General features: G+C 37.5%; 1 protein-coding gene across 1 annotated transcript in view; it reads left to right on the top strand.

The window, feature by feature from the left end:
- The window catches only part of LOC113643758 (solute carrier family 25 member 36-A-like), a 15,798-nt gene extending 3,005 nt beyond the window's left edge, over nt 1-12,793 (top strand). The window contains exons 2-7 of the mRNA XM_027148186.2: nt 1,482-1,646; nt 6,107-6,184; nt 8,818-8,918; nt 10,051-10,117; nt 10,234-10,523; nt 10,880-12,793. Coding sequence (XP_027003987.1) covers nt 1,482-1,646; nt 6,107-6,184; nt 8,818-8,918; nt 10,051-10,117; nt 10,234-10,523; nt 10,880-11,073 — 895 coding nt within the window. The 3' untranslated portion in view covers nt 11,074-12,793. The remainder of the gene's footprint in view (nt 1-1,481; nt 1,647-6,106; nt 6,185-8,817; nt 8,919-10,050; nt 10,118-10,233; nt 10,524-10,879) is intronic.
- Nucleotides 12,794-15,234: the final 2,441 nt, after the last annotated feature.

Raw genomic sequence — 15,234 nt, forward strand, 5'->3', positions numbered from 1 at the left:
TGCACAATGAGGAACAGGATGAAGTGGTTTGAACGATCAGATTTATATCCGTCTCAAAAACGTTTCGGAGGGCATTTAGACCTGGTCTTTTTTCCATCGGATAGCTATCGGATCACAGAAAACGCATGAAGTGACCAGGTGTAAAAAGCCCCTAGAGTCTGTTCTTTACAGCACAATTTAGATTTTTTTTTCTGTCACTATTGGTAAATAGTTTTTTTTGTTTTTGTTTTTTTTAAGCTGTTTTCTGGTTAATTCATATTCAAAAAGCTGTGTTTGAATAATGTTTTATATTTGTTACTAAACAGTGAATCCCTTTGTTTGACTATCGTGCAATAACTTTTGTAATTTTGTAATTTATATCTATATTTTCATAAATTTTTACACACTTATTTATAGCTCATTTTCAATAACTCATTCATTTATTACTGTTGCATGGACTGTAATTATTATTTTTTTTAACAGGTGAGTTGAACTGTAATCAGTATAGGGACAATAACAAAAATTTTGAATCTTGTTTGATGCTGGCACGTGATTTCACTCCCACGGAGGGTATATGATTACTTTAAGGCATGTTTCACTAGCTAACTGTCTCAGCCTGTAAGGCCATGCAGTTGGTTTAATGCCTACAGATGATGAGAAATGAAATCAGTAAAAGGCTGAATTTATACAAGCAGATCCCTATGTGCACACACATACAGACACACACCCACAGACACACACACGCACACACAAGATACCTGCATGTACCCTGTATTCATTTAGCACATCCTTAGAAATTTCACTGTGACAGTGTTCCCAACTGTGCAAACAAACCAGTGCTGTATCTCAAATCACATACATCTAGACTGGTTTGACTATTACAGCAAGAGCTCAGACTTTAAAACCTCTTTAAACCTACTGAAAGTACTGAGTACTGCTGTTCTGTTCTAACTTAATGAATACTCAAACCATGAGTGTGCGAGAGCGTGTGCGGGCGAGAGCTCGGGCGAGCAATTTCACTTTTGTAAAGTGAATAAAATAATAATAATAATAATAATAATAATAATAATAATAATAATAATAATCATGGGGAATTCTGGGTAAAACAAAACCCTGTGTACTTCTACTAGAAGATCTTATTACTAGAAGATCCAACTGCATACTTTAGGCAGGTAATAAACAATATGCTGTTATAGTCTGAAGGAAGTGTATGATGAGCTTTTGAAGGAAAGCTTTAAGCATGAACCTCCTCGTGATATCTTATTGCTCACAATTATTTTTTTACTTAATGACACACACACAGTATTATAACAGCACAGCGTGTTCTTGAGGAAGTGAAAGCCAACAGTCAGAACAAGTTGTGACAAATGTAATATTCAGTTTAATGTATTAGTCAAAATGTTGGACGAAAGAGAACCTAATTTTTCTGTTATGAAATTGGCTGACCACCTAAACAGCCATGTTAAGTTGTTTTTTGTCTCTGTCTCTCTTTCTCTGTGTAGGTGTGGTGGTACAGTGGGAGCCATTCTGACATGTCCATTGGAGGTGGTAAAGACAAGGTTGCAGTCTTCTTCAATAACACTTTATGTCTCTAGGCTCGAGCTCAGCACAATGCATGGAGCCACCATGACCAGAGTGGCTACACCCAGCCCCTTACACTGCCTGAAGTACGTACTTTATCACTGCCCTCTGTGTGTACACTTACTAACCAGAACATGTTCTAGTGCTGTTTAAAAAACACTTTGCTGTTGATTTATTTGGTACACATCCTGTCTGCTTAGTAGTCGATTTCGAAATTTGGACAAAAAATTGAACTCAACTCGTTTCATTAGAAATTCTGTAACAGCTGTAGTTATCGAATAAGCATTTTTGTAAGAACTTTCCAGGTTGTTGTTTTTTTTGTTTGTCTTATTAGCGTCATGATGGACTAAAAAAATGAGAGGATGGTGAGGAAACAAGTGTGGCTTGCTGTTATTGGAAAATAATCATCTTCAGAGTGGTAACAGATAATCTGCACCACATCACGCTGATGTAGATTATGTTTCTTATAACAGTATACCAATGTACGTTTTTTTTTTTAGTTTTTTTTTATACATATATATAATTCATGACGTAACATCTCACCAAAAATATTTTACTAAAAGCCTCACCACACCAGACCGCTGGACCTAAAATCTAAGCTCACCAGGAGGTTAGACTCCAAACAGTGGGGTAGACTCCAAACGTTTTTCCCAAAACTACACCACACCAAGGTGTTCTACCCAACATCTACATATAGACACGCTACCTCAAGTCACTCCACATCTGGGCGCTCCTCCCAGAGTCACTCCACCTCTGGGCGCTCCTCCCAGGATCACACCACCTCTGGGCGCTCCTCCCAGGGTCACTCCACATCTGGGCGCTCCTCCCAGGATCACTCCACCTCTGGGCGCTCCTCCCAGGATCACTCCATCTCTGGGCGCTCCTCCCAGGATCACTCCACCTCTGGGCGCTCCTCCCAGGATCACTCCACCTCTGGGCGCTCCTCCCAGGATCACTCCACCTCTGGGCGCTCCTCCCAGGATCACTCCACCTCTGGGCGCTCCTCCCAGGATCACTCCACCTCTGGGCGCTCCTCCCAGGATCACTCCACCTCTGGGCGCTCCTCCCAGGATCACTCCACCTCTGGGCGCTCCTCCCAGGATCACTCCACCTCTGGGCGCTCCTCCCAGGATCACTCCACCTCTGGGCGCTCCTCCCAGGATCACTCCACCTCTGGCGCCACCAGTCTCCCCAAAACACACAAAATGATGATAAATTCTTCCACCACCACTGTAGTGTAGTGTAATTTTGCAAGCATTTGAGAGCAGCTACTTTTACATTCAAGTTTTTCAGACTTGCGTTAAGGTTTTACACTTAGCAGCAGTCTGCCCCAGGCATTAGAAGAAAAGTGTGTATGTAAAGCCTGCCAGGTTCACGCTCATTCTTGCTGTGATGGCTTTGACTCTCAGTTCTGTTTGGCTGCGATCTCACTACCAAACCACGACTCTGGACTGGACATGAATTCAGGGATCTCGCATGAAATTTTGAGTCGGCAAAGCTATATCGTATGACGTTATACGGCCTGCTCATACGGTCGGTCATGAAACGTTCTTTATTATTTACATTCCTTATTTAATCCTACCTCCTCACTCTGTCGCTCTTTGTTTTGCTATGAAAGTCAGTTCTGTTCTTGGTCCCACTCATACACTCCCCCTGTTCCAGCCAATCGTGGTGCTCGCATTCTCCAGCCCTTAGTTTTCCGCAGTTTAGCACATGATCCCCGGAGTTTCAAACTGTTTGGCACATCACATCTTGCCTTTGTTTTTTAATTCCCAACTCTGACGGTTAATTGCAATGCCATCAACTTTAGAGAACAATAAACAATACCGAGGGTAGGATATCATGTTTCAGCATTATGATGCAAGTCATTTGAATGTAATTATTTTTATAATGTAAGTTAGAACTGGCAACGCAGTCAACGCAACACTGTTCATGAGCTTGTATTGTCTTTCCTTTTTTTTTTTGTCTTTTTTTTTTCATGGCTCCCTGAACACTGAGGGCATTTCACAGAAAAGCTCAAAGCCCAAAACAGCCCTGTGATTTACTTGAGATATCCATAAAGGGTAGGGGTGGGAGAAAAAATCGATTCACCAAACTATCACGATTCTTTTTAAAACGATTTTGAGATCGATTTGTTTAGCTCAGAATCGATATATATTTAATTATTTCACTTTTCCAGAGAGGTGGTGGGAAGACGTTATCACTTTTATTCTAACAGAGGGCGAAACGTATTTTGTTGTTGTCTGTATTAGACGTCGTCGTATCAGTTTTAAGCTGGAAAAGCAAAACCATGGCAGAGGCAGGGGAGCAAAACTCTTTGAGAATTGTTTCTGCACCTTCACATTTTAAATCACAAGTGTGGAAACACTTTGGATTTTACACACTTAACACAGGAAACACTTTGGATTTTACACAGCAAGAGCTGCGCTGGACATGACTAAAACGGTATGCAAACTCTGCCATACAGTGATAGCATATTGTGGCAATACGACCAACTTGAGTGTCCACCTTGCTCGACACAATCACAAGCTGAATTTCGGGCTGAACGCCAAACAACCTGCAACATCTCAACAAACTCTGGATGTGACATTGAGTAAATTACCATGCACTTCGGAGAAGGCAAAATGCATCACAGAGTCGATTGCTCTTTTTATCTGCAAAGACATTCGACGAGGTACATTATTCCATCGAGGAAGCTTTTCGCCAACACAGTCGTGCTTAAAATCTATTACGAGGTTGCGTCAGAAGTAAAAAAAAAACGTTTAAGTAAAGCTCAACGAGTCACACTTAGCTGTGATGCCTGGACATCGTGAGCTACAGAGTCCCATGTAACCCTGACAGCCCATAAATAATTAAATCTTTAAATAAATCTAGTTCAATTTTAAATAAATTGTTCTGGAGCTTTTTTATTTGTTATTTATTGGAACAGTTTAACAGCACTTTTATTTTCTTTCAGAGAGTATTGTTTTTAGTTGTTTTGTTGCACATTTAAATATTATATTCAAGTTTTTGGTAAGTTGGTAAGTTTTATGGTTCAAGGTTATTTTTGCATTATGTATGTGTATGCTCCTGAAATAAAAATTCAGAAAGATGTGATGCATTGTTTTTGTTAATATAACTCATATACAGTCTCTTTAAGGGTATGATCAAGTATTTGCCATTGTCTAATCTTTATTAAGCAAACAAAAATCACAATTTTAACAATGAATCGCAATAGCTACAGAATCGCAATATGTATTGAATCGGCACAAAAGTATCGGGATAGTATTGAATCGTTAGATTAGTGAATCGTCCCAGCCCTAATAAAGGGTGTGAGCTTCTTTGCTTATTGCTGGTAATAAAACAATGGTGTTTTTTTTTTTAAATCCTTTTGAGTGCTTAATATTAAAACCAGCACAATATAAAGCTCATTTAAGAAGCTTACTGATTTGCCAGCTCCAGTTGAACTGTGCTTCATGAAGTTTTCAGACATATTAATAGGTGATGCCAACTGGATGGTCTTTGAGGACAAACTGTATATTTTCACACCCAAATGAGGATGAGGTTCCCCTTTGAGTCTGGTTCCTCTCAAGGTTTCTTCCTCTTCCATCCTAGGGATTTTTTCCTTGCCACAGACCCCTGAGTCACCTCAGGCTTGTTCATTAGGGATAAATACAAATACATTTAAATATATCTGATATTAATCTTGAATTTCTGCATTATATTAACCTTTTGATTGATGGTTGTTCTGTGAAGCTGCATTGAGACAATGTCGATTGTTAAAAGCGCTATACAACTACATTTGAATTAACTGCGTTATTTAGTGTTTATCCTTGTAATTAAAATAGAGAAAACATGGAGAACAAATAAACTTGTGTTGTAATTATACAACTTCAATATGATACAGTGATGTAATATGATGCACCTTTAATTTAGCAAATGTAAACACTGTGCATTGATTAAAACGTGATGAAATGCAAACGAATGAAACAAACATTAATTTTATTCAATACTTAAAATTAACATTAATTATTTGTAATGAAATTAATGAAACATTAGCTTGCCCATTTTTCTTTAAGGTAATATGCTGCGTGTGTGTGCACCTAGCATTAGCATTACTAGTCTTTTTTTCTTTTTTATATCCTTGATACGTGTAAATGGTGACATTAAATCCTGGAAGCCATTTGGTGTTAGGCACTTGTTCAGGACAAGGACATTTTGTTCTGGCAGCTGGAGTTTTTTGACACGAGTGCATGTGTGAAATTAATCTGTGTATCTTACACAATCTCTTCCACCTTGTTACTCTGTTGTGGTTCCACTGACACTCTGTAGTTGTGAATCTACTCTTTTAGAGGAAAATCAAGCGCTTTCTGGGGATCATTTCAGGGAACTTTTCCCGATTGAACATCTCTATTTATTTATTTATTTATTTTCTCAGTGTAGAAACTTCTAGGTTCCACCCAGAAGGAGACCTTTTTTTATTTTAATTAAAAGCACAAACATAATGAAGTTGCCTGTTTCAGACATGTTTCTTACAGTGACCTCTCTCTCTCTCTCTCTCCTTCAGGATGATTTTGGAGAAGGAAGGTCCTCGTTCTTTGTTCAGAGGTCTTGGCCCTAATCTAGTAGGAGTTGCTCCGTCGAGGTAATTTTTCCACTGCTTTTTCCACTGTCAGCACAAGCACTCTTTCACAGACTCCTTGGCTTGTATAAATAATTCAGTCACAGTTTGACGCAACAACACGTTTTATATCACACTACACTTTACACTACACTTTAGTTTAGCTGTGTCTCCTCTGTTCATGCTACAACACTCGCACTTGGTCAGTAGAAACTTCCAATGTTCTTTTTGAATACAAGTGTCTGTCAAATAATGAAATCATCTTAAAGTCTTCAGCTTCCAAACAATCGGGACAGCCCGATGTCCAACATCTCAACTATGAGGAGACTGAGCTCAACATTTGAGTCTGATTACGATCTTTTATATTCACATTAGTATGACTAACTATGAGCTGACACCATGTTCACACAAGGAGAGTTATGTTGGTTTATATTATCAGTTTCACTCTGTGCATTTAAACTACATGCACAAAATAATCCATACATGCTCTACTTTTATTCACAGCCTAATTTACAATTACTAACCCAGTTGATTATCTGTAATCAAAAAAGCTTCTAGTATACACCTAAATCAGAGGAAGTGATCAGGTGCATTTTAATAACGTGTTAAATGAAAGGAACAGATTCTCTGCTTAGGAAAGTATAAGTGTTAAAGGCGTAAAGCATTTCATTGCAGAATGATACGTGGCATGAATACGGAGACTGCTGTTTTGATGTGATTTGCATATCGGTTCTTGTGAGATTATTGAAATTATGGTAAGATCCTAAATTAGCTGCTTGTGGCATTCACACGCGTTGTTATTAACTCTGACTCTTGCATGTTGAGAATGCACTGAACATCATACACAGCCACCAGTGTGTTTATGGCTGAATATCACTGTGCCGTGTTTAGAAACAGGCTGTATTTATAAAACACACAGACACACGTTAAAGCATCCATGTTCAGAAATAGTCACGACAAACACTACTAGGCCAAAGGTCATCAGAGATGAAGCTATTAGAAGATGTGCATGTGGGTCGAGTGTTAAAGGTTGAGATGAGGTGGAAAAGGTAAATTTAGCTTATCTCAGACGCCGTCTTTCACCAAAGCCCTCGGCTTATTATTAATGGTATTAGGACCTGATCAAGGTAGGTTCAGGGGGAAGATTTCTACCTCTTCAGGAGCTCCAGGTTTACACTTATGTAACTTTGACGACTCTGTGGCAGAAGACATTATGGAGATTCTGTAAGCTTCAGGGCAGGGTTTCTCAAACATTTTGTCGATCCTTTATCTTGTAGATAAATAAATTACACACAGCATTAAGGTACAGATTTACAGCAGGCTGTTTAATGAACATCATGATATTAATATGTACAGTAGGATAATTTGTCTGTTTAATAGAGTCCTAGAGCTTTATGTCTCAAAACTTTCCACCGTAACAAGTTAGTTCATTTATAGGTATGAATGCCACTACACTCAGGTACATAGATTCTCTTTTGCACAGCAATTCCTTTCATAATCTTTCCTACTGTCTGTAAATGTCACACATCACATCTCGAAAATCCAGTTAGGTCAGCTGACATTATTCATGTTAAAAGTGTCAGATCCATTTAGCACCGCAACATTCAACACGGCCTGCCATTTCAACAGCTATCAATATATTTTATAGCAGCTTATTAGCTAACGTTAATGTAAGTTACGTTCAGACAGCATTTGATTTAAATTGTAGGACACCTAAGTCTCAGTGTATTCTTTTAATACAGTGTTTGTAAATGAACTTCATTGAAATTGTGACTTTACATATTACAGTAAATAAAGAAATAAAATAGAAAATATATCATATGGTGATAATTGCAACTTTCATTCCAAGGGTTACATAAATCAAGGAAGCCAGATTGTGCCGTTTCCTGGTATAACAATCTGATCATTTCCTGATCATTATCTGCACATTTCCTATCATTTCCTGATCAGTGACTGGAAAAAACAGTCATGTGATTTACAATGCATGACATCTCCAGGACAGATGATGCTTGTTTAAAGACTAAGTGCTTATTTGCTTATTTTATTGTTTAGCTTTTGTATATTATTATTTTTTTGTTTTTATTTAATGTTTTTGATGAATTTATTTTATTATAATATTTTTTAAACATTTATATATTTATTTATCTAATGTTTTTTTTTCTTTTGGAAGCTGACATGATGCGCCTCTACAGCGTTGCATTTCTGACAATCCAAGCACCAGACTGAACCAGACACGTGCAATAGAGGAGAAAAAATCATGTTTGTGTGTGCTTTAATGAAGAAGCCTTTTCTCATCAGTGTCCATTTAAAAGATAGATCGGTGTTTGTTCATCATGGACACACATTCATTTTCTTTCCAGCTGACTCCTGTCCTAGAGGAAGAAGCAGAGAGGTGTTAAGATGGTGGCTATTAATGCACACGTGGCAGAAGAGTCTGTAATGAGACTAATGTGTTTGTTTAGCGGAGCGATGTTTGGACTAAGTGCTGTGTATGGTGTTGACTGCCATTGTACGTGTACACCGTCACTCATCATTATTATTATTAATCTCAGCAGCTCTGGGTACTCCGATAAGACAGGCTTTGAATTTCTGCTTTAATTTTATTTTTTGCATGCACTAAAATGTGACCACCTCCTTATATACTTTTTCAAATCCAGGGCGATCTATTTTGCCGCCTACTCCTCTACTAAGGAGCGAATGAACAGCATGCTGGAGCCCGACTCAACACAGGTCCACGTGGTGTCTGCTAGCATGGCCGGTAAATCTCTCACTTAACACCTTTCACCAGTCACACATTTACACACGCAGCTCGGACCTCATCAGTCACTCAAGCTTCCTGTATAGCGCCGTGGCAGGACTGCAGTAATTATTAAACTCCCCTCATTAAAGGACATTGTTTGCCCCACTAATAAGGCCTAAAGGAAAGATTTATGTTGAAAAACTTTCAGTTGTAAGACTATCCTTGTAAGAGGTAATCTTAGTCATCTTAGCTTTGGCACTCCAGTGCAAAACACACCAGAAAAGTCTTGGCTGATGCGCTGTATTTAGAGTAAGAGGAAGCTTTATTTTAAAGTAGGTTATAAGGGGAAGAGAAACACATACCTTATATGTAAGATTAACAAACAGCATTTTTGGCAGGGAAATTTTAAGAGAGAGAGAGAGAGATGAGTGCAACTTTACTTCCTTCTCTAATTCTCCTGTGTTTGAGTTTTCAGGAAGGTTTAGAGTTAAGAGTCAATAAGGAAGTTTTTTTTTGTAAATTGTAAATAATGAATTAATAACGTGCATCTAAAACTTAATTAGCTTAATTTAGCTAAGAATTAATTTATTCATAGCTACTGCACAGTTTTAATGCACATAGTTTGCATATAATGGTTTAGTGTTTAATTTAATCTAAAGCTTAAATTGGTTTACAAAATATTTGTTACATTTAGTTAGATTTAGATATATTTTATGTATTGTTTCCTTGAGATTGGAAAAGTGAAACATTGATATTTCATGATGGTATAAAAATATAATTTTTGGTCTGTCTGTCTGTCTCTTTTTTTTTATTTGGTGCTTTGACTGTTGGGAACACTTTAATTATAGCCATGAAATAAATGATTGCTTTTCATAGCAGAGAAAAGTGACGAGCTCAGATTACCAACTGCAAAATTACATGTATGCCTCAAAACATTCTTAAATCATATAAATTAATACTCTGCAATTTAAATGCTATTTAATAATATTGTCTACATCTTTTTTGGGTTTTGTTTACCATATATTCTGTGTCTGAATATCTAGAAACCGAAGTCACCCTGTTGCATTTTAATCATGTTTAATCACAATTACTCTTCCTTTACTTCAGTAAAACGAAAAAAAAATTGCTTGTTCTCTGATCTTTAATTCAGGATTCACAGCGATTACTGCAACCAACCCGATCTGGCTAATCAAGACCCGACTGCAATTAGACTCCAGGTAAATGTTATGGAGTGAAATCAAAGCATACATATATATATATTTATAGCATGGAGTATGATGATGTGCTATTACAAGTAAGTGTTAAAATCGTACAAGTGTCTTTCTTCTCTCAGGAGCCGTGGCGAGCGGCAGATGAGCGCTCTGCAGTGTGTGCAGCGTGTGTATCAGACAGATGGGCTGCGTGGGTTTTACCGTGGCATGTCTGCGTCGTACGCCGGGATCTCAGAGACGGTCATCCACTTTGTGATCTACGAGAGCATAAAACGGCGCATTCTGGAGAACAGAGCAGCTACCCGCATGAACGAAGAGAACGAGACTGCTCGAGATGCCTCCGACTTCGTGTGCATGATGATGGCTGCCGCCACCTCCAAAACCTGTGCCACCTGTGTAGCTTACCCTCACGGTGAGAAGATTTGTCTATATACGCACGTACACACACACACACACACACAGAGATTTGATCAGACAGTCCAGATAGATCCTAATATTAATATTGATATAGTAATGTGTTCACTTTGTAATGGCAGATGTAAAGAGTATTGAAAAAAAGGATTTGAATACAGACACTGTCTTAGTGTTATATTACTTTCATTATTTAAGTTAATTATCTAAAGTGTAAGAATTCACGAGCGGCGGATATTCATTGTGTCCATTTAGCCTGATAAGACTCTAATGAAGTTTAAATGATTAAGATAAAGATCTTTATTTTTTAAACACTAAGCTTTGTTTTTATTTATTATTTTATTTATTTTCATGCAGAGGTTGTGCGAACCCGGTTGAGGGAGGAAGGCACCAAGTATCGCTCGTTCCTACAGACAGTGAGTACGGTGTGTAGGGAAGAGGGGTTCAGAGCACTATATCGTGGCCTCACCACCCACCTAGTGCGCCAGATCCCCAACACAGCCATCATGATGGTCACCTACGAGATTGTCATTTACCTTCTCGACCGCTAACCTCATCCTCGTGACCCTTCATTCGACAAGCTGCCATCTCCAATTAGGAGGTCGGAAATCATCTGGGATTTGGAAAAGCTGCGGCTCGTCGTGCCAATAGAAACTCTTACGGATACACAAACGTCAAGAGGAAATTTAAGACATTTGAGAGCGTATATAAGGAAAAACACTCGGAGACCGCATTATTGTGGTCAGAGTAAAAAATGAAAGAGAGAGAGATTTTTTTTCTGTTCTCCTGAAGTGTTTATACTGTTTATTGCCAGGCTTATGTAGCTCTACTTCTAAAGGAGTCTTGTGTAGGTAACGCACTCAAAGATGCCCGAAGATCCACATCAATTCTGTTTTTACAGTGCGTTTACCTTTAACACAATTCAGCACATTTTTTGGTGACTGTTTGTTGTGTTTCTGTTTGCATTGACAGGAAAGCAAGATTATTCTTATATAAAATAAGAGATTTCAAAGTAGCTAATGGTCTAAAACATGTGGCATGGTGCCAAAACGCACATCCTGATTTGCCGGCGCTCAGATTCTGGGCTGTTTGGTCAAGCTGACATTAAGAAAGATGATGCACTTGGATGCCATACGGAAACAGGAGTGTTCCTGATCCAGCCCTGCATCAGTGTGGGGTGTTTAGACAGGGTTATAATGTGTTAATATGGTGTGTACATATCTATATCTTTGTAAATTTTGGGTTTTTTGGATTAAATGGTTGCTTTTGCTTAATATATTATTAACACATGACAATGCAAATGTGACCAAAGTAGGAACACTTAACTTGGTCTTACTAAAAAGTTGCAACATTTGCCAAGTTGATTGTCTTCTTACCTGTTGGACTTTTACTGTATGTCGGAGGAAAATATCATTTTTATTTTTATTTTTTTCAGTCTATGAGCAACAAACATTTTTTGGTGCCTTATTACCAGAGATTTTAAAGAAGTAATTTGGCCTCTATACCCCAGAGTCACTCAGTCAGCCAAGATATGTTGAGTTGCTTTGTTACAATGTTAATGTAACTGATAAGAGAGAAGATTATAGGTTCTAGTTTAGTACTCTGAAATTTAGAGTTCCTGCGTCACAGACTTTCCTGGTGGTGTTCGTCTCAGTAATGTAATATGTACACATATAGTTTAATAATACAGTTCAGTAAAATGTCTATTGTACCTGAATCAGTTGTAATTTAGAATAAGCCGCACACCTGTGAGCCACATCTGCATAAACCTGATGCTTGTGTTCGCTAAGAAAGATCGTGACGCTGGCTTCAGCACAGACCTACAACTCTGTGAGCTCTCAGAAACCACATATCACAGCGGATAACATTAATTAGAGCAACATGGGTTAAACTGCTAAATTGTTGCCTTTAACATTGTAGCTATAGTGCAAAATGTTCTCAAACAATTCCTGGCTGTTTGACTAAACATGGGGTATGCGAGAGCTTTCTTGGGGCAAGTGCTATAGTGCTATTTATTATTTTTTTTGAAAATCACATTCAATCCCATTTAGTTCTTTTCTTTAATGTTGTTGCTGATTTTTTTTTTTTATGCATTCGTCATTTTTGTGTCACTCACTCCCGAAGTCCCTCACACCTGAGAGTTCAGTGTTCATCTCACTTAGTATTGTGTTTACATCTCCATGTATGTCATCAACATTTTATCACGTATACGGATTGTTCGACAGTTAAGACATGTTCACAAACCTACATAATAAAGACCTATGCATTGGCTATTGCCTCTCATTTGCTATACAAGGGAAGTGTAGCCTTGGTGTGCTTAATATACACTCACCGAAGTCATTAATTCAGCTATCTAATCAGCCATGTAGCAAAAGCACTATGCATATCAGGCAGATTTGGGCCTCAACTTTGTGTAATGTTCACATCAGTTATCAGAACTGGGTAAAAAGATCTGGGTTATTTTGATAATGGTGTGATTGTTGGTTTTGGAGTACTTTTATAATTGCTGACCTGTGATTTTTTTACATACAACAGTGTTGTTTAGGATGGACAATGGTCAGACTGGTTTGAGCTGACCGGGCATACAGTAATTCAGATAACTGCTGTGTACATTTATGGTGAGCAGGTATGCATCTCAGAACGTACCACATTATTTATTGTTTAACGTTAGCCAAGAACAGAAAGCTGAGGCTGCACCCAAACTGGACTGTTATAAAGACTGGAAAAATGCTAACAGCATGAATCCACGGACCCAACCTGCATCGAGTCAACAGTCTAGCTTGGTGAATGTGATGTATTGGTGTGAGGGATGTTTTCTTGCCTGTTAATACCAATCGTCACACCAAAGACTGTTCTAGCATTGTTTGTGATCATGTGTATCCCTTCATGGCCACTATAATATCTCCAATGCACCAGGACACAAAGCAAAACTAGTCTCAAACTGGTTTCATTAATATTACCTTGAGCTCAGTTGTCATCAATGAAAATAACTAAATTAACTGTGCTTATTGTGTCTGGTCTCTTTTCACAGATAAATGATTATGCATGTAGTCGACTATTAAGGTAGTCGACCACTGATCGGAAGGTCATGAGTTTGAAGCCCAGGTGAAATGTGCGTCACTGGATAAAGGTGTCTGCCAAATGTTATAAATGTAATAAGGGTGATATTTACAAAAGTGTTTGGTTGTATTATTTATTATTATTTACAGAGGTTTAAAAAGAGCATGGATGTGACATAGTAGAAGGCAGGAAGACAGCTACATAGATATAATATATATTAGATATATGGATGACGTAAAAATGGTGTAATACTAAATGGTGAATCTGGCTGTGGGATAACCAATTTCCAAATAAACAAACTAAAAACACATCCATAATTATTCATACATAGTTATTAAATTATAAAGTAATAAATATATATAATAAAGATAATAATATTTAATAAAAATTATTCTATCAGAGAATTCCTTCATTTTAGTGAGAATTTTATCCCCTTAAAATGGGATTATGACCAAAATTGTATGTAGTAGTTTTGTTCTCTTTCACGACTGGGTGTAAACGATAATCTGCCACACAGATTCCCATTTCAGAAATGGTTTCATTTTCTCCCTTTCCTTGTGTCTCAAGAAGGTAAGACTTTTTATGGGTAGTAAACATAAAAATTAATAATTATAAATATAATATTAAATAATAAGGAAAATAACTTTTTTTTTTGCCTAAAACTAGAGAGTGTCTATATTTATTCACATGTCTTCTGTTGGGGGTGTGAGGCCAAGGTGGAGGGAAAATATCAAACTGTAGCAAGTATGGCAAGTGATATACTGTACTTGCATATATTAAATATTACAGCATCACAATATAACAGCATGATGCAGTTGTGTTTATGTTCACTGATTACATTGTCATACTAATCCACATCAAGCCTTTGTGACATCAGTTAAGATCTGGTATGAAAATAAGTTACATGTTTTAATACTCTAATACTCTCAAACCATATTAGAGGTTATTTATCAATAGAACAACATAATATGACCACAAGTGGTATTTTAGCATCAGTACATGCTGAGCAAATTCAGTAGTGCAGAGACTTAGGGACATCTTGTGGTGGCATCTTGTAAAGGTTCATTAGAGTCTCCACTTGGCAAATTGGTTTAAAACCTTCCACACAATCACTGCAGCCAGGACACCACTTAGGAAAACACTCCATATGAAACTGTAATTAAATTAAATAAGGGATTTTCTTTCTTTCTTTCTTTCTTTCTTTCTTTCTTTCTTTCTTTCTTTCTTTCAAAAAAATATTCTTCAAGACACCATAGCTAATAAAATGTTTTTGGAAATATAGTAAATAAAGTAATATAGTAATAGTAAAAGTGCACTTGTACACTGGTTACAAATAGAAGCTAAGGAGTAACAGTTAGATATAAAATGAACGCTGTGACTTCTTGCTCCATATCCTTGCTTCTTAGCAGCTACTGTGTACTTGTGTATTATGAGAAATAAATATTCCAAGCTGTAATTTTCCTTGTTGCTGGGTGGGACTGAAAAAGTGCACATGTTGTAGCTTTTAAAGTAAAGTGGTACATTAGTGCCATTTAATGGTCTAATACATAAAACAAAACAGAAGAGATATCATCCATCACCCCAGTTCCAAGGAAAAGTTGCTTTCTGACTTTATTTTAGAGCATAATCACAATTTGACTAGCTTTTTAAAT

Source organism: Tachysurus fulvidraco, chromosome 11 (genome assembly GCF_022655615.1).
Source record: "Tachysurus fulvidraco isolate hzauxx_2018 chromosome 11, HZAU_PFXX_2.0, whole genome shotgun sequence".
In the NCBI taxonomy this organism is placed as follows: Eukaryota; Metazoa; Chordata; class Actinopteri; order Siluriformes; family Bagridae; genus Tachysurus; species Tachysurus fulvidraco.